The sequence below is a fragment of the Cibotium barometz genome, chromosome 34, assembly GCF_041138505.1.
Source record: "Cibotium barometz isolate CiBa-2024 chromosome 34, ASM4113850v1, whole genome shotgun sequence".
Classification (NCBI taxonomy): domain Eukaryota; kingdom Viridiplantae; phylum Streptophyta; class Polypodiopsida; order Cyatheales; family Cibotiaceae; genus Cibotium; species Cibotium barometz.
The window spans coordinates 39,512,243-39,531,497 of record NC_141079.1 but is presented as its reverse complement, the minus strand read 5'-3'; the positions used below and the strand labels follow the sequence as shown (position 1 = coordinate 39,531,497).

Below are 19,255 nucleotides of genomic sequence, written 5' to 3'. Positions count from 1 at the left end.
AGCTGAGTACATTTTTAGCTCATGAAAACACTGTCATCTTCAAGTGTAGTCAGACTACACTTGGGAGCATCACACTAGTTCACATACCATTCCTCATCTTGTCTCTGCAGGAGAGACGCACTCGAATGGACATTTGACTCAGCCACTTCTACTAAACCCAGATGCTAATGTCACATTGTATAAAACAGCAGGCTTTTTCAGTAATGCAACGCTGTCCTGGATTGGCCCTCTCCTGAAATTGGGATATTTAAGACCCCTAAAGAAAGAGGATGTGCCTGCTGTTACACAAGAGGACTCTTCTGAGCAGAACCACAAAAAATTTAAAGAGATTTGGGAAACTCAAATAAACAACGATCCTTCCAGAAAACCCTCAATATTCTATGCACTTATGAGGTGCTTCTGGAAAGATATTGTTAAAACTGGCTTGTTCGCCTTTTGCAGAGCAACAGCAATGAGTTCTTTGCCATTATTCATCCGATTCTTCATTGACTTTGTGGCTGGTGACTATGGGCACAGTTATGAGGGTTATGTACTTGTTGCTGCACTTTTCCTTGTCAAAACGATAGAATCTTTTTCCCAAAGGCATTGGTATTTTGGAGCTCGGCGATTAGGAATGAAGATGCGGTCTGCACTGATGGCAGCAGTTTATGAGAAGGAATTGACTTTATCAAGTCTAGGGAAGCAGAGGCACGCAGCTGGGGAGATTGTAAATTACATTGGAGTTGACGCTTACCGAGTTGGTGAGTTCCCATGGTGGCTTCATTGGGCCTGGGTCATCCCCTATCAGATTGCTTTAGCTGTGGCAATTTTCTTCACTACTGTTGGCTTGGCAGCCATTCCAGGCCTGTTACTCATTCTTCTCACAATCCTCTTAAACTCTCCGCTGGCCATTTCCTTGCAAAGATCTCAAACACGATTCATGGATTCTCAGGATGAAAGGCTAAGGGCAACAACTGAGTTGCTCAATGGAATGAAGGTAATCAAGCTACAGGCATGGGAAACAAAGTTCAAATCAATGGTTGATAACTTGAGGCAGAAAGAATATCAGTGGCTTGCTTCAGTACAAAAGATAAGATCTCTTTCTTCAGTCCTCTACTGGATTTCCCCATTTCTGGTAGGTTCGGTGATATTTTTTGCCTGTATTATCCTAAACATACCACTCACTTCAACAGTTATATTTACAGTGCTTGCCACATTTCGCATAGTACAAGAGCCAATTAGGATGATATCAGATTTAGTAGCCACACTAATCCAGGTAAAAGTTTCGGTGCAACGGCTCAACAATTTTCTCACTGATGATGATCTGAAAAACGATGCTGTGGAACGAACTCACGATCTGGGCGAATATGCTCTGAAAATAGATAATGGGTGTTTTAGCTGGAACCCTCAAGAAGGAAAACTTACACTGCAAGGGATCAACCTTGCTGTGAAGCATGGGGAAAAAGTAGCTGTTTGTGGAAGGATTGGATCTGGAAAGTCGACGCTGCTTTGTTCTCTTCTTGGAGAGGTGCCAAAAGTATCAGGAACGGTGAGTATAACTCAGCCCAAAATTTGCATTAGCAATCTTATACATTCCAAATAATGGTGGCATACGGGGTTCCTCCTCGTGGAAATTATGCTTGAAATATGGATGCCTTTTTTTTGGGGTCTCAATTCAGGTAGCATCAAATGGAAGTGTTGCTTACATGACTCAAACAGCTTGGATCCAAACTGGCTCTATCAAGGAGAACATTCTGTTTGGCATGCCCCTGGATGAAGTTCGTTATAGAAAAGCATTGAAGGCCTGTGCATTGGAACGGGATATCTCAAACTTTTCCTATGGGGACCTCACTGAAATTGGTGAAAGAGGCATCAATCTGAGTGGTGGTCAAAAGCAAAGAATACAGTTAGCTCGTGCTGTTTACCGTGATGCAGACATCTATCTTTTGGATGATCCTTTCAGTGCGGTTGATGCAAAAACAGCTTCTACTCTATTTAATGTAAGTCTCATAGCACATTGTTTTCTTATCGGCTTTATCATAGCATGCTTCTGTATCTTTTGGTAATTTTTAAATTCATCTAAAATGTTTTTTATTCAACTCAGAGCTGTATCTTGGGGGCATTGAAAGACAAAACGGTTTTCCTTGTGACACATCAAGTAGAATTCCTACCAGCGCTTGACCTTATCCTGGTTAGTATGAAACTTATGCATTCTAATTGAGTCATGGTACAACCATCTTGCTGTGCTTATGGTTTTCCAGAGGGTAGTAATTGAGCCATGAGACAACCATCTTGCTGTGCTTGTGTTTTTCCAGAGGGTAGTAAATGCATAAAATTTTACCTTTCAAAATAACAGGAATTCACCATCATTAGCATCATCACACTCACGGCAACATACTACCTATAAATCTCTCTCTCTCTCTCTCTCTCTCTCTCACCACAGGATGGAGCTGACTAGGAGCATGCCTGCATTGAGCATCGTTGTATCACCCTGGCATATAGTTGTGCATTTACCCCAGCAGTGCTCCATCCTTATATATGTACATACATCCTGACCTCACAGTAGCAGTTTTCTTTCAGTTTTCTTCCAGTTGTATTGTGCACTGAGCACCATCTGATACTCAGAGATACCACATACATTGTACATGGTTTTGTCTCATAGGCCAGTTCTCTTTGGCCTAAGAGAGACGTTAATACAATCTTTCTTTCTTTCTCTCTCTCTCTCTCTCTCTCTCTCTCTCTCTCTCTCTCCATCCCCTGCACACCCAGATTTAGCTTTTTTTGTTCAGTACTTTTTCATTTTGTTGGGATGACAGAGGATACCCCATACAGGTACTCCGATTTGTCTCATAGGCCGAGTTCGGTCTTTTGGAAGACGTTAACAAAATCTTTCTTTCTTTCTTTCTTTCTCTCTCTCTCTCTCTCTCTCTCTCTCTCTCTCACGGTTACTGTGGACCCACCTATAACTCACGTCTGCTCCGGACCCACCTTGCCCGAGAGGAGTTACCTCGGACTGCCTCCGTATTTCAGCGTGCAGAAGCCCCCCACCCCCTCCCCCCCGGATGTCGGCCACGATCCCATCATCAGCTCCACAGGACATACTCCACTGCCATCAAGCGACCTTTCCACGCGACGTAGCTGAGGGAGACCTCTCAGCCATACTCATTAGTCCCATGCTTGATATTTTGGAGAGTGGCATACCATCTATTGGGGGCTGATGCTCCTCTCATGTTCCATGTTCCTGGTATTCCTCCATGATGAGATTCCATGGACAGTTTTGTATCACTCCAGTGAGATAATAATGATTTGTTCTATTTTATTTTCCGTTCCATCATGAGATATGCCATGGACATTTGGTCTCATAGGCCCATTGGGTCTTTAGTAGACTCTCTCTCTCTCTCTCTCTCTCTCTCTCATTTCTGCCTCTGGCGTCATCCCCCTTGCTCCCGCCTTTGCCATCGCCCATAGACTGCCGCCCTCTGCTCCTGCCTCTGTAGTTGCCCACAGGCTGCTGCCCTCTTCTCCCGCCTCTGGAGTTGCCCACAGGCTGCCACCCTTTGCTCCCGCCTCTCTCGCATTTCCGCCTCTGGAGTCGCCCCAATGTTCCTGCCTCTACTGTCGTCCATAGGGTGCCACCCTCTACTTTGACCTCTGCAGTCACCCACAGGGTGCCGCCTTCTGATCCTGCCTCTATCGCGTTTCCGCCTCCGGCGTTGCTCCACTGCTCCCACCTCTGCCGTCGCCCATAGGCCACCACCATCTTATCCCGCCTCTCTCATGTTTCCACTTCGGGTCGCCCCACTCCCTCCCTTCATCGCGCATCGGTCCGGTTCTCCCATCTTCACCCATGTCCTTGAGCCTAACATGAGAAAGGCAAGAAGTAGCCCAAGCCAAAAATGATCAAATCGAGCAGGTGGGATGGATTGCAAGGGGAATTATTGATGCCCAGGTCAATGCAAGTATAGAACCAAATGGATGCAGTGTGCTTACCAGCAGAGACCACCTATGGCTGTTGAAAGAAATTTTGACTATCCAGGAAGATCACCGCGAATGGGAGATGGCAGAAATACGAGAGGAGATGGGTAAGATGAAAGAACAACATGCTAGACAGGTATATGGAATGGAGAAAGAGATTGCCAGGCTGAATGGAGAAACACAAGACTGCAAGAAGGAAGAAGGAGAAATCAGTCCCTCCATCCTCTCTGAAGTTGCAGACCTCAAGGTGAAGCTTCAGGAGGACATTGTGGAGACCAAAAGGGAGATTGAACGAGGGTGGTCTGCAGTAGTGAAGAAAGAAGTTGAGAAGGAATGGACAGAGGTCACCAACAGACACAAGACACCACACACGCCCACTATTATTCACGACACGTTTGAGGAGAATAAAAGAAGGGAGATTCAGGCATCACATGTGCTGGTGGGTGGGTTGCAAGAAGGGGAGTCTACGAAGGCAGATGCATAGAAGGCACACCATATATGGATGCATGGAGAGCAGGTAAGGACACCACATGTGCCTGCCCACTACTCCTCAAATTCAACGACACCATCAGCTGGCAAGCATTCTTGGGTTATAGAGCAGCCCTGAAAGGTGAGGAAATTTCTCTTGGTGATGACCTCACTCCCACATAGGTGGAGCATAGGAAAATGCAGGTGCTTGAAGCCCGTAAGGCGGGAAAGTGGGCAGTTTATAGAAACGACGAGGTCATTATCACAAACACACATCCCAAATAGGGACACGGGGTATATGGGACCACACATCTGAGGATGGCAGTCTGAAACTGCAATAGGACTTTGTGGTCAGACATTGGGGAATTCAGGGAGACTTTCACAAGATGGGACATCATCTTGCACACACAGACGCACCAGAGCCACGAGAGGGGACTACCACATGTATCAGGATACTAGTGGGGGAAGTCAGTTTATTTGGGGGAGACCCAAACAACAGGAGGGGCGAGGAGATCAGGAGGAGTAGCGGTTTTATTCAGAACACAGTTATAGCTCATGGTTAGCATAGCCAGGAGGGATGAGGAGGCCCCCTACATGTGGGCTCCGTTACAGATTACAGCCTCTAGATGCATCTATGTGGCAATATCCTATTTCATCCCGGATTCTTCACGATATGCCCCACAAGAGCGGAGGGAGTCTCCATACACAGCTCTCTCCGAGGATATCATTGGCTTCTTGGGACTAGGCGAGGTCCTCTTACTTGGGGACTTCAATGCTAGGACCAAGAGTGAGCAGATAGATACAGATGTATGATTTTGAGGACCCTATCAAGTTGCCTTTGATAGAAAAAGATGGCACATGGCTACAATGGATCTCACATGACCATGGAGCCATCACTTTTTATGGGAGATGCCTCCTATAGCTTGGCTCACGCCATAGCACAGTTGCCTGCATCAGGAGGACTTACTAGTTTTCCATACAAGGGGGGCACGAGCACGGTCGATTATCTTATGGGATTGCCGAAACTAACCTGACTTTACCATCCCACCATGCCCGCGTGGTGCTGACCACAACTACCTCGCCTTCACCCTCATCTACACACCACCTACCCCTTCACAAGCACTGTCCATCTCACACTACGGGGGTGTAGTTCTATTTATTTGCAGATGGGACACCAAGTTGCCACCAATGGCGGAGATGCACACGGTGCAACCTAGGCGTAGAGCCCAAGACAATATTTTCCACTCAAAATCATTACTCGCCCGGTTAACGTGGAGACCTCTTCACCTCCTACAATTCACCCCAGTGGGTGTGAGCACATATTGGGCATTGTCTCGTAAATAACAATCACTTAAATACTTTATGAAATGGGCACGACACAAAACATAGACAAAGCTGAAAAATGGAATATGGTCAAAGACAGTACACCGAGGCCGGAACCTTGGCCGACCACCCCTCATACCAAGTAAATTATAGGAGTATTTTATTTGTAAAATGTTCAACGCGCTATGATTGCCAGATTTGCCATATACCAAAAAAAAGAATACGAATACCAAACAATGTTGTCGGTGATGTGGAATCTTCCCAGCAACTCCCCACCTACCATTGGAGTGAGGCAATCTCGAAACTAGTGTTCGAGGTCCACACACATCACTGGTGTGTCCGTTCTAGCGCCAGTGATGGGAATGCTTAAAACGAAAAACTCGCACTAGTGGTCACTCCTAGGCACAAAAACAAGCAGCAGCGGAGTCATGGATGGATTTTTGTCGCGTAAACATCAAAGGCTTGGTCACGGGCACCGCCCACAGATACAAACAGGTACTATGGATGCTTGGAACAGTCCTAAATCAGCACGATCAGCCATTGGAAAGGTTTGGCCAGCTCAAAACAGGCTATCCAGCAGCATGGGCAGATCAGGGGCAGCACACGGAGACCGAACAGGGGAAAATCCAGTCGCTTGCTAATGATGTGGCACCCGAACATGCCACCCAAGTGAAGTAGTCGGAAAACCAATGCAGAGGGGTGTACCAGGGCGCCTTTCTGATGAAGATCACAGCTATGTGCTCGGTTGTGCAAATGGTGTAGCCTCCTCTATGAGAAAAAATGATGGAAAGCTTGGAGTGCAGAAAGATGACGAATTCTTGCAAGAGAGGGGGAAATGAGTCGTGCACGATTTTTAGTTATCCATACCAAAATTTGCCACATGGGTGGTTACCCTTCACTTATGGGGTGCCCAACCCACACATTACTCCAAGTCCCAGAAAACCCTTAAAAAAGGCTCTATTAAACATGAGAGCTAGCAAGTCTACAATCATATCTCTAGCATGTATGAAATGCTCGGCTACAATGCCCTCATGATCCTGTGCCCTCCCTGTATGCAATCTGTTGATGGCCCTCCTCACCATCTCTGCTGTGAAGAAGGTGGAAGTGGGTGGACAAGGCTTTGGAGGGTTCAGTAGTGGTGGCTGCTCTGGTACTGTGTAGAGGGATGCTGCATACTCGCCCCATGTATCTGGAGAGGTAATGGCCGGAGGCGGGGGGTGCTCTCTAAGCAATCTCCACGCCTCCCCAGAATCCTGTCTCAAAAACAGCTGATAGATGTCTCTCTCTAGCCGAGCTAAGAATGCTCTTCTTCCGCCGAATGAGGGATCGGAAGATGACGCGTGACTGTCTATATGTAGTAACACCTGTGGCCACCTCTCTCTGTAGCCGAGCTCTGAGCTCCCTACAGTCATCATCATACCAACTATTCTGGGGCATGCTCCCAGGACGTGGTCGTACTGTGGGCTGCGTGTGTGGGAAGGCCGTCGCTGCAGCTGTATGTAAAGCCTCTGTCAGGATCTGTGTGAGCTCTGCTAATGGCCTCTGTGGATCCTCTGCGGTGTATACTCCATCAGTCTGTCTACAGAAGGTATATCTCGGGTGATAGGAGGACTGCCCAACCTGGCGGGTACTGTAGTGGAAATCCACCGTAAAGGAGAGAAGTGCATGATCCACCGTAACTCCGATGGGCCCGGGGCCAATCGCAAAATCCTGGATACTCGGGATGAAGGTTGGCGAGGCTAGAACATAATCCACTGTGCTGCCCCATGTCTGTGTGGAAAGCAAGTAAAGCCACTGGCAAGTGGATACCTCTCTAGGCCATTTAAAATGGCCAGCCCATGTGCAGTCCCCCTCTCCAAGAGGTATCTCCCATACTCAGTACACTCCACCTCATCCTGTGATCTCCGGGTCAAACACATCTCCTCCACATCTCTCTCTCTCAACATCTCCTCCGAAGTGTCAAAGAAGGAGGTCTGGTACTGAGCCGTTCGAGCATTGAAGTCCCCAAGTATGATAACATCTCCCTCCGTGGAGAACTCCCATATGTCTTCATCTAGAATCAAATATGGAGATTGCCCCTTGGGCGCTGCATAATGAGATGTGCTGGGTGGAAAGTAACATATAGCAATGTATAGGGGTCTACCCTCATCTGCCCTCACTCTGACCCACATGTACCTCGCGCTCTCATCACGGCGCATAACATGGATGAGAGGCTGAAGCTCCTCCCTAAAAAGAACTGCAACTCCTCCAGATCCGCGACCACCATGCTTCGAACGGGCCTCCTGTCTACAAGTCGTCTCCCATCTGTATCCCGCCACTCTCGGTAATGTGCTACCTGGGGCCTGATGTGTCTCCGAGTAGAAGATGATGTCCCTATCTCTGAAGCTGTCCTCAAAGGCCCCCACATCCAGTCTCAATGCTCCGTTGCAGTTCCATACTGCACGTCTCAGACTGGTCCCATAGGTCTCGCACCGTCAGGTGGTGCGTCTCTCTAGTATCACCACTCTGCCTCCTCTGTAAAATGCTAGCTTCCCTTTTTCTTTGGCTGCCCTAATCTCTGGCATGCACTCCCTCATATGTGCTAGCTGTGCCAAGGTGGAGTGGACTCATGCAGGACAGTTTTGTTTGTTGAGGCTTGTAGGCTGGAGGACCTGCTAATTTTTTAAGATTGCAGTGAGAAGTGAGAAGACCAGTGTAGTGTGAGAGGAATTGATTGTCTCAGAGTAGAGGGAGTGCTGGAGACTAGAGAGTCGGCTAGGAGGTGTGTCCCCTAGGTTCTCTGTGCAGTCGCCGGGATCTATCTGTGGGAGATCCTTGAGCATTGTGGTGTTTTCTTCTTACGTTTGTGCCCATGTCTCATGGCTGTTGAGACACTATTGTGTTTTTGTCTATATGAAGAAGTCAATGAGTTTGGTTTGTGATGCAAAAGTCCTTTGTTTTGATGTTTTAGTTATGGTATGTGTGCTGATTTGATAGACATCATGGAGATTGAACTCCTGCGTGTGTCAGTTTGGTGTTTGGGAAGCTGGTGCTGAGTCAGTGCTTACTGAGTCAGCATCAGTTTAGGATGTACAGAGTCAGACAAGGGTAGCTGAGCATCAGATACAATCAGCTGAAGCTGTAGAGGGCTTGGTTTGGCTTGTCTAGGATTGAGGGAAGTGTTTGTGAGTCAGAGCTGTCAGAGGTTTGTCAGCAATTAGCAGTCAGCAGTCAAATGGGTTAGAGGGTTTGGATTGGGAAGCTGGTGCTGAGTCAGTGCTTACTCAGTCAGCATCAGTTTAGGATGTACAGAGTCAGACAAGGTTAGCTGAGCATCAGATACAATCAGCTGAAGCTGTAGAGGACTTGGTTTGGCTTGTCTAGGATTGAGGGAAGTGTTTGTGAGTCAGAGCTGATTGTCAGAGGTTTGTCAGCAATTAGCAGTCAAACGGGTTAGAGGGCTTGGATTGGCTTGTTTGGGTTTGAGGGAAGTGTTTGTAAACAAAAGAACATCAAATAAGAAGACGCGGCAGCTGAGTTCGAAGGCGACTGCGTGGGCTTGGAGATGGCAACCAGTTGGTGAACGCTTTCAGCTCTTTCTCCAGACTCTCAAAGGAACCTCCTCGGATCAGGGGGCACCCAGTGAGCCTTGCTTTCTTCAAGTGCATCCCTTTTAAGAGGAGCACCTACGACCCACCTCAGAGTTTGTGTGATCCTGCATCACTCGTCCCACTCATCACAATGTAGGAGCCCACGTTTATGTGAGAGTGGAACCATCAAGTGGAATGGCTGACTTAAACAAAATTAACTACTTCAATGCCAGGCGTAGCCTGTTCAGAGAGCTCACCAACTTGATCTATATGCAAGTGTCGATGCGATCCATAGTAAACTCTCCACCTACGGGCATACTAGTACTTTCTTCCTTGTTTTGTTTACAATGCATACTAGTTATAAGATCAATAATCAACTCTTCATTTACTTCATAAAGAGTTACTATACTGTTCATTTCCTCCACTAAAATGCTGGTTCCTTTTCACAAGCAGTCGTTTTTCCCTTTATAATCCATAATCTCTTGCTTGATTTTATAATTGAGTAGAGTAATATGAGCACCTATTAATAGAAGGGTCTATCTTAAAAAAAGGTCTTTTACTTTTCTATTTCCAGTTTTGATGTAGAATTCTAGATTCCAAAATTTTGACTCATGTAGAGATCCTTCCAACTTCGAAGGCTACCTTATGCATGAAGATGGGTTCAAAAATGGAATTTTCTTTCTACACAGGTCATGCATGAAGGAAAAATAAAACAAGCAGGAAAGTATGAGCAGCTCCTCAGAACAACTGACATATTTCATGAGCTTGTGCTTGCACATGAGGAGGCATTAGAAACTGCCACCAACAAGGGAACGAACGAAGACAACTCCGACAATCAGGCCTCGAGTGCTGCTCAGAGAAAATACAGTGGACTTGAAATGATAAGAAAAAAGAGTAGTATGGACATTGGCCGAATCACAGAACCACAAATTATACAAGAAGAGGAGATGGAAATAGGTGGCACTGGCATCAAGCCCTATAGAGATTATGTCAAAATTGCAGGAGGTCTGATTGCCCTGCTTGCCATGATGATTGGACAAGGTGCATTTGTCACCTCTCAAATTGGAAGCAACTTTTGGTTGGCTAGAGAGGTCTCCAATACGCATATTTCCTCCCCTCTTCTTGTAGGTGTCTATGCAGCACTTTCGGTTCTTTGTATAGTCTTTCTCTTCACAAGAACTCAATTTACTGTAGTCTTGGGTCTCAAAGCATCAAGATCTTTCTTTGAAAAGATCATGGGTTCTCTCATAAAGGCACCAATGTCATTCTTTGATTCAACACCTACCGGCAGAATTCTAAATCGGGTATGACTTCCACAACAGAATCACATACATTACCTATATTGCTTTTGGCCGGCCATATCTGAAATTGTATGAGTATTCAACAGCTTTCTGCAGATATGAGCGTAGTGGATCTGGACATACCATTTTGCTTTGGGTATGTAGTGGCTGGAGCATTCGATCTCATTGGAATCCTCATTGTCATGGCTTTAGTAACCTGGGAGATTTTGATTATTGCCATTCCTCTGCTTGTTCTTGCTTACAAAATACAGGTTTTTAACGCAAATTTTATTACAATCACTCATTTCACATATTGCAAACACACTGGTCCATCATCTTACAGATGAATGTGGTGCAGAGTTTTTATGTGGCCTCATCTCGAGAACTGATGCGGATGAATGCAGCATCCAAGGCACCACTTGTGAGCTACACTAATGAGACAGTTAGTGGTGCAGTTACAATTCGGGCTTATGAAATGGCAGGAGTATTCAAAAGCCATAATATGGAGCTTATTGACACTGATGCAAGCTTATATTTCCATACTCAAGCAGCCATGGAATGGTTAACAATGCGTCTTGAAGCAATTGGCAACATAGTTCTCTGCGTGTCTACACTCCTCCTCGTACTTCTTCCTTCAATTTCTCCCGGTAAGTGACTACAATGAGTGTCTGCAACCTTTTTTCTCTGAAATTTTCATGATTATAGAAGACAAGGCCATAAGACTTTGAGAAAACATGCAGGTTACACTGGATTGGCCATATCTTACTCATTTGGGCTCAACCAAACGCTAGTCCTTCTAGTTTGGTGGCAATGCAATTTCTCAAACTACATTGTATCTGTAGAACGCATTGAACAGTACATGCACTTGCCTATGGAAGCACTTGATGTAAATGAAGACAACAAACCACCCCAGAAGTGGCCAGTCAGAGGAGAAGTACATTTGAAAAATCTACAGGTGAGAAAAACAAACTATGGCTTGTTTGTGTAGAACATTCAATGCCATTCTTCATATGTTGACGTATCCACTATCCAGTAATTAAAAAAAAAAAAAACTACAGTCAATGAGACAACCATCCCAACATTGAATACACATTAGGCTAGGGTCAGATCTGAAATTGTTTTGACTCATTATAATGCTTGTATAACTGTGACTACAGCTTGCACTTGCCAGGCCAGCAATGCAAAATTCTCAATTGTGCCACATAAGGATTTTCTGAGAAAAAACCCATATGGACTGTTTTCCTGATTTATATGTGCCACATACAAGTACAGCGTGTACCAGCTGGAAAGTCAAGTTTAACAGTCTGATGTCTAAGAAAATCAGGGTTTATAAATAAAAGCTTAAATTTTTTCCCTCAAAAAAGAGACTTCTATTAAGTAAAATAAAATCATACAAAGGGAGAAAGGTAGGGAGATCTCAACCAATTGGGGGCACTATGCCCCCATAAAACAGAGGTCACTAACGAGTATCACGACTTGTGGTACCCCATCAACCATGGCTGTGGATAGCTGCTGTAGCTATGGAAGGTGTCTCTAGAACAGCGGCGACTTCAAGAACCTGTCCAAAAGTTGACGCTATGGAAGCCAAAAACTTCCAATAGACCCATGGGAGCCCAGGGAACCTGAGGAAGATCGGACAAAAGTTGCGGTCCTCTAGGACCGGGTTGAAGTTCGAGCAGTATCGGAAGAAGAATAGTTTCCTCTGGCGGAGAGGAAACCGGCTGCTCTCAAGAGTCTGTGTACAACAACGTTGTACCTAGGCTATAACTGAAAGAGTCACTTTTCTGTTGCCTTGAAGTGTATGCTGGTTAGAGTTTATGCTTTGTGGTGGTGTCACAATTGTGACTTAATCTCTCTTCATTACCCTTAATTATCCTTAATTACTCTTAATCATTGAAAGGACACTAGTGAAGGGTCACAACCTTTCACATGGGTCATCACCAAAGGACACATCTATTGATCAAAGGACGCATCTCTACGTCCAAAGGACATAACTATTCATTCAAGAGTCACACCCTTTTATTAGGGATGTGAGGCCCTATTTAATAAGGCCTTGTGTCTCAATGCAAACAACACAGCTTTCCGCTCTTTGCCTCATGTTTACTCAAGTATTTAAGCAATAAGATATTTTAATTATGTTTAATTAAGCTAAAAGCTTAACAGTGGTATCAGAGAAAACAAACTCCAACCTGTAGGATGCCCACAGCCAAACCCTAACCCTAAAAACCAAAAAACCCTAACCCTAAAAATCAGCCATAGCAAGGTTTGTATGAAAGAGAGGGAGAGAATGACCCATGCACTTCTACCCAATTTAGCTAATTTTGTCCAATTTTAGTTTTCTCCCAAAATTCCTTTTCTCCCAAAATTCCTACAACACAAAAAAAAAAAACGATGGCAAGCTGTAGTCTCACCACGAGTTCCTGGCCTTGACACATGCTTGTTTTGGCTCCCTCTCCTAGGCCTCAAATGCGGCTCCCGTGTCCCTTCAGGCTGAATCGGCTCTTTCTAACAAGCGCCACCCTTCGTTGAGAAACCTTTTGTTTTTTGTTTATTTTAAACAAAAAAAACAAAACGTAATGTTTTTTAAAAAAAAAACATTAAGGCTTCCCAGCCTTAGCCTTTCCCACAGGCTTTTACTACAAAAGCCTCCCCACAGGCTATGTAAGCAGCCCATCCACCTCAACAGGCCGCCCACGTACCCGTGAGCCACATTTAAAAAAACAAACGTAAGTCAGCCTTTTTTTTTTTTTAAAGAACAACAAAAAAAGGGGGCCTTCGTAGCAAAACGCAAGGCGGCCAGCCCAGATAGAGAAAAACGAAAAGAAAGCGAATCGGCCAGCCCTCTGACAGCCGCTTAGGACCAGCCGCCGCCTACACTTGCAAACGGCCAGCAAAGAGAGAAAAAAAAAAGTTTTGCTCTAGTAATGCAAACAACAAGCCTGCACAAACTTCCAAAAAAAGTGTGCCCCAAGTCTTCATTATTTGCAGCTTTTGCTTAGTGCCTGACTCCTACAATACTTGCATTCAGCCGGGCTTCTTCAAACACACACATCTCAAGTGTGATCAACCATGTTCCCTTTTGTATCGTTCATCTTCCTGTCTCCGACGACTTTGCAAAGTCGTGAGAAAGTCATCGTCCATTGCCTCTGAACTCATAATATTATTTTGCTGTTTTTTCTGTATCAGCCCAAAAACCCTAACTCTAGAGTTCTACATGCTTTCTAAACTCCCTAGGATCATGCTAGGCTGAAAACTAGACTTTCTAGCACTATACTATGCTGAAAATGAGCAAAAAGTTGATGCAAAAACGCAGATTTAACGCAAAAATACAAACCCTAATCTTGCTTGTAAACCCTAAAATGCAAACCCTAATTTCAAAAACCCTAATTCAGCATGCACCAAATATAAGCTAAGAACTGTCCTAGGATGACCTAAGCTCTGATACCAATGTAACATGCGTTGCGGAAGCGTGTTCATGATTAACGCTAAGCAAAGAAGATAACGCTATTAGCAAAGACACAAAAGAGAGGGAGAGAGAGACCTAATCTACTGTATATTGCCAAAACATGCTATATATACAATGATCTTGTTGATTCACAGCTTCATGATGCATACCAAAGATCCTTGCAACCCTCTACTTGAAATCGAACAAGAGAAGCTCCTGTTGATCCACCACTGTGTCCTTGCTGCCTTGCAGACTCTGACAAATGGATCCTCTTGATCTTTGAATGATGATTCTAATGAATGCCTAATGATCCTATTTATAGGAAAAAGGAATGAATTCGTAATCAAGTCGGTTTTGCCTATTTTTCCCACAAAACATTGTCCAAACAGTCATATTTTGTGTCCGACTATGCCCAAAAGGTGTCCCAACCATTGGGCTATGTTTTGGGCACTTCTGGGAGCTTGTAGGGCTGCAAAATGTGCTCTAAATCTGCCCCTAAATCTATCCCTAAATCTACCCATATATTTGCTAATGAGAATATACATGTCTATGAGCATTGGGATGAACGGATGCACATGACAGAAAATCCCCTCTGCTCCTTGTTCATCGGTAACAACCAATCCTAGTGCTCTCGGCTCCAGCTGATCTTCCTACCTATACAGGATGGTCTATAACAGCCTCACCAGCTTGTAACCTACCTTCTCCAATTCACATAATGTATCTACTCCCCCTACTTGCTGATGGTTCTCACTAGGGTCCAAAGGCGTCAACAACCACAACCCCCAGAGCCTTAATTTGCAGAGTCTTCATCTCAGCCTATTCCTATGGAGGACGAAACCCACCAGCCTGGCAATCCAACTCCAGCGGATTGGTAGCAGGCTTTGCAGCAATAATTTCAACAACAACTTTAAGAGTCCATGGCCACATTGGCTTCTCAGATCCAACAGTTGCAGACGGATCGCCATTCTCATACCAGTTCTATACTAGCAGTTGACATTACATCATCAGTACTAGACAATGAAGACAACATTTCCCTTGAGGTGGAAGGTGACGATCTTAAGACTCTTTATCGTCTTTTGCAAGCTAGTAAAACAAAGAAATTGGAAGTTAAATCCCTTGAGTTCTATGGAGGACAACACAATAAGTGTACACTTGAACAATGGCTTTACAAACTTCACCTGTATTTTGACTCGATGGTCCTTACCAATGCCAAGAAGATTACATTTGCCGCATCCTTACTTAAGGATACTACCTTACTTTGGTGGCAACGGCGACAACATGTTGGAAAAACGGTTACGATGTGGGATGAATTTGAGTGGGTCATTTGTAAGCAGTTCATTCTTGCCAATGCGGATTTTCAAGCCCGAACTCGTTTACGCCACTTAGACCAAACTGGTTCTTTGGCTTCTTATATCTCGCAGTTCACTAATTTGATATTGGGGATTGATTCTTTGTTCCCAGCGGACGAGCTTCATGCTTTCATTGAAGGGTTAATCCCCACACTTCGTATCGATGTGCAAAAGTACAACCCTGTTGACCTTGCCACTGCCATTCATTATGCCGAGCGTGTGGCGGATCCGAATCCGAATCCTCAAACATCGACCTCTCAAGGTTATTATGACAATGGTTCACGTATGGCTCGTAAAGGTTATTAACAATTCTTATCAAATAGCTTTCAATTCCGACCCAGCTCCCCTTGGCAACATTCACAGCAACCTCGCCGACAAGAAGAGTCATCTTTTAATCATTCTTAGCACCAACAGTTCCTTCAACCGCGTTCATCTGATCGTGGACGAGACTCTGGATGTGACCAATCTCGCACTTCTCGTTCTGCATTAGCTTCACCTTCTCGTGAACAACAAAAGATAGGATTGTGCACAATTTGTAATGGCAACCATAGATAGTTTGAATGTCCTAAACGACCCAATGCTTCTCAAAACCGTGATGTGGAATCTTCAACTTCAGAAGACTGCTTCGATAATTCAAAAGGAAAACATGCAATAGCTCATGCACTTCATGTTAGTCCTAACCTTGACATAGATATGGCAAACTTTATTGAGTCAGTTGATGACAACATCGAGGATTCTTCCAGCATGACTTCAAAAGAACAACAAGATGATATTGAAAAGACCTTGGACTCTTTATCTCAAGATGATGAGTCACCAACGATAGACTTCACTTATTTCAACCTTACCCACATGGGATGACACAATCGATATCAAGCAAGAGGATAAAGTTTTCAACATTGCAGAGAATTTTAAACATTCTTCTAACAACTTGGATGAGTACTTTACTACTATGAAGCGGAACACTTCAACATACTATTCAAGTATCTTCAAGAGAATTCATGGTTGAACCTTCAGATTCTTCTACATCGCAATATAGCCAAGTCAACTTCAAGCCCAACATTTGGAAGCAGACAAAGAAGAAGACATTAAAGAATGATGCTACAACTTGGGATTTAGCATTTAAAGCACGACAACAAGACAATAGAAGAAATGTCTTCAATATTTCTTAGTGCAAGCTTCACCACAAGTATAAGTGGCATAATGACAAAGATCTTCAGCAGAAGTCTATTATTTAGTCGGAGTCTTATTTTAAGTGGGAGGGAATGCCATGATTGTGACTTAATCTCTCTTCATTACTCTTAATTATCCTTAATTACTCTTAATCATTGAAAGGACGCCAGTGAAGGGTCACAACCTGTCACATAGGTCATCACCAAAGGACACATCACTTCAAAGGGACACATTTATTGATCAAAGGATACATCTCTACGTCCAAAGGACATAACTATTCATTCAAGAGTCACACCCTTTCATTAGAGATGTGGCTCTTCATTTGTACCTCTTCAGGCCCTATTTAACAAGGCCTTGTGTCTCAATGCAAAAAACACAGCTTTCCGCTCTTTGCCTCATGTTTACTCTAAGCATTTAAGCATTAAGATATTTTAATCATGTTTAATTAAGCTAAAAGCTGAATAGGTGGTTATCCTCTGGGTTTCCCCATAGAAGTAAGAAAGTTCTTCCAAGTTTTATATATGAAGTGCTTCATTTTCAACTTCCATAGAGAACAAAGTGCTCAAAACCCACTCACGAGGATGCCTCTAATCAGAAGCGTGAGCTTGGGGCAGCTCTGATACCAATTGTGATGGGAGAGCTACACACACTTTGTTTTTGTGAAACCACTACCTAATTAATTACTCAAGGTATGGTACAAGCATAGCTGTCCATGAGGAAGGACAAGCTAGAAACAATGGAAAAACACATCTAATTGCCTACTAGTGATCTCACCCAAGGCATATGATTCCTGGAGAGATTCACGCAAAGAGCATCTAGAATAAGTATAGGTATCAACTGATCGGCCAGTAAAGACTTGCTGATTTCTATCATGCCAGAGAGTCCATAGTTCCTAGAATCTTGTCCATGCAAGAAACTGTGAGTAGTTTGCCAAAGGGCCATAATTGCTTAGGAAAACGAGCCTTCAAATATCCAAAAAGCCTATCAAGAAGAGCACGAGAAGACAAACAGTGCCAAAGCAAATGAGGTTACACACTTTTTTTTTGTGAAACCATTGCTTCATTAAGAAGTGTGTGGTACATTCATAGCTGTCCCAAGGTGGAACAGCTACTACTTAGATATCAGAAATAGTGGGAAAACACCTCCGACTGTTGAAAGGAAAGATCTCCAAGGTCAAAAGAATCTCGGACTAAAAGATAAAGAGACCTCCTAAAAAAAGCGAAGCATATGATCTCCTATTGACAGAAAATCAACTGATTTCGTGCATGGTAGATCGTCCACAAAGCCTAGTATCGAGTTTCGGTAAGGAAAATTGTGTCATCTGGTAAAGGCGAAGAAAGACGCCCGAACATCCAAAAGAATTTTCCGAAGTTGTTCTCCGAAAATCGCACTCTCAAGTGCCCTGACAGTCTGTCCAGGAGAGCATGAGAAGAGGGGAATTTCCATAACAAATGAGTAACTGTCTCTTGGTGATGAGAACACCTCTTGCAAGAGGTAGGTACGATGTTTCTCTTAGTTAGAAGGTGCCAACGAGGAGTGCAAGCACAATGCATCTCCACAAGAAAAGTCATCATTTGAGAGGCAATTTTCTTTTCCAAACTGTGGTCAAAGAGGCCTTCCACCAATGAAGAGGTTTGTTTACATGCCACAACTGATTTACATGTGTCTGTATCCAAGGTGGAAGGAGCAGAATTTTATAAGCTCTAGCTGCTGTGAGGTGATGGAAAGAGAAAGGAGAGTAACTTGGAAGCTCCCTATCAAATTTCTAGTCTCAATCTTTCCTCCTTCTCAAGTGGAGGCACCGGCTGAAAATCTTGCAGTATAGAAATTACTTCATGCCATACATTCCTGTGATGCATACCCAGATTGCATCTTCTGATAGCCTGTGGAAAGGAAAATATATTGCCTTGATCATCAACAACATCATCAACTAAGCGTATGCCAAAGTTGGAAGTATGCTTTTTTGGGTTGTAGTAATGAGGTTACACATACACAAACATGTGCACACACACACACACACAAAAAAAAAAAAAAACATGTTATTAACATCTACGAAATACCGACAGTATTGACATCTTATCGCGGTGTTGCTGTATGGTACTAATATATTTATGTCTGTGATCTAGAGTTGCCACTAAGGGGGTCCGGATCTTAGAGTAGAGACTGGCAAAGCCGAGAATATCCCACAAGAGGAGAGGATATGCTGAGTATGCACCATGGGAGCGGTAGAGGATGAGGCCCATTATATGTTTAGATGTCCAGCTTACTACAAGATATGAGGGAGATTTCACTGCCTTTTCTGAGAGGGATTCGGGCCACTCACACGTGTGATATAGAATGAGGATCAAACATTGTTGGGCATGTAATTGATGGCATAAAGACATAACACCTCCTAGAGAACCATCAAAGATTTCTTTGTGGTGCTACATGCATCCACACGACGTAGAGTCTACCACCCATACAAGGACAAGACACCTCCTAGAGAACCATCACAGATTTCTTTGTGGTACTACACGCATCCACGTTAGAGTCTACCCATAGTAGTGCCTCTAGTCCGACCTCAGAGCAGCCCACCACCCATACCCGTGCTCTAGCTCCATTGGAGCGAGAGAGCTCGATCATGCTAGACACCCTCAACCCACATCATCAAGATGCTGCTGCTGGATGAATGTGCCTGGAAGCGCAAGGTTGCTTATC

At 44.3% G+C, this 19,255-nt stretch overlaps 2 protein-coding genes across 10 annotated transcripts in view; one reads left to right on the top strand and one right to left on the bottom strand.

Moving 5' to 3' along the window:
• The window catches only part of LOC147619007 (ABC transporter C family member 8-like), a 41,085-nt gene that overhangs the window by 8,078 nt on the left and 13,752 nt on the right, over positions 1–19,255 (top strand). For 8 of the 9 annotated variants that reach the window (XR_015262008.1, XR_015262007.1, XM_086774220.1 and 5 more), the window contains 7 exons: positions 111–1,528; positions 1,659–1,979; positions 2,084–2,170; positions 10,004–10,618; positions 10,702–10,866; positions 10,953–11,241; positions 11,335–11,549. Coding sequence is in view for 7 of the 9 variants with exons in the window: in XM_086774220.1 (XP_086630346.1) it covers positions 111–1,528; positions 1,659–1,979; positions 2,084–2,170; positions 10,004–10,618; positions 10,702–10,866; positions 10,953–11,241; positions 11,335–11,549 (3,110 nt within the window). In the remaining 2 variants the exon portion in view is untranslated. Of the gene's footprint in view, positions 1–110; positions 1,529–1,658; positions 1,980–2,083; positions 2,171–10,003; positions 10,619–10,701; positions 10,867–10,952; positions 11,242–11,334; positions 11,550–19,255 lie in introns of those variants that run through there. The other variant, XM_086774225.1, reaches the window with a different exon arrangement.
• On the bottom strand, positions 7,383–8,216 carry LOC147619008 (uncharacterized; the record flags this gene model as incomplete). Its single annotated transcript, XM_086774517.1, has 1 exon — positions 7,383–8,216. A coding segment is annotated over one exon (732 nt), but the record flags the coding sequence as incomplete, so codon positions are not given.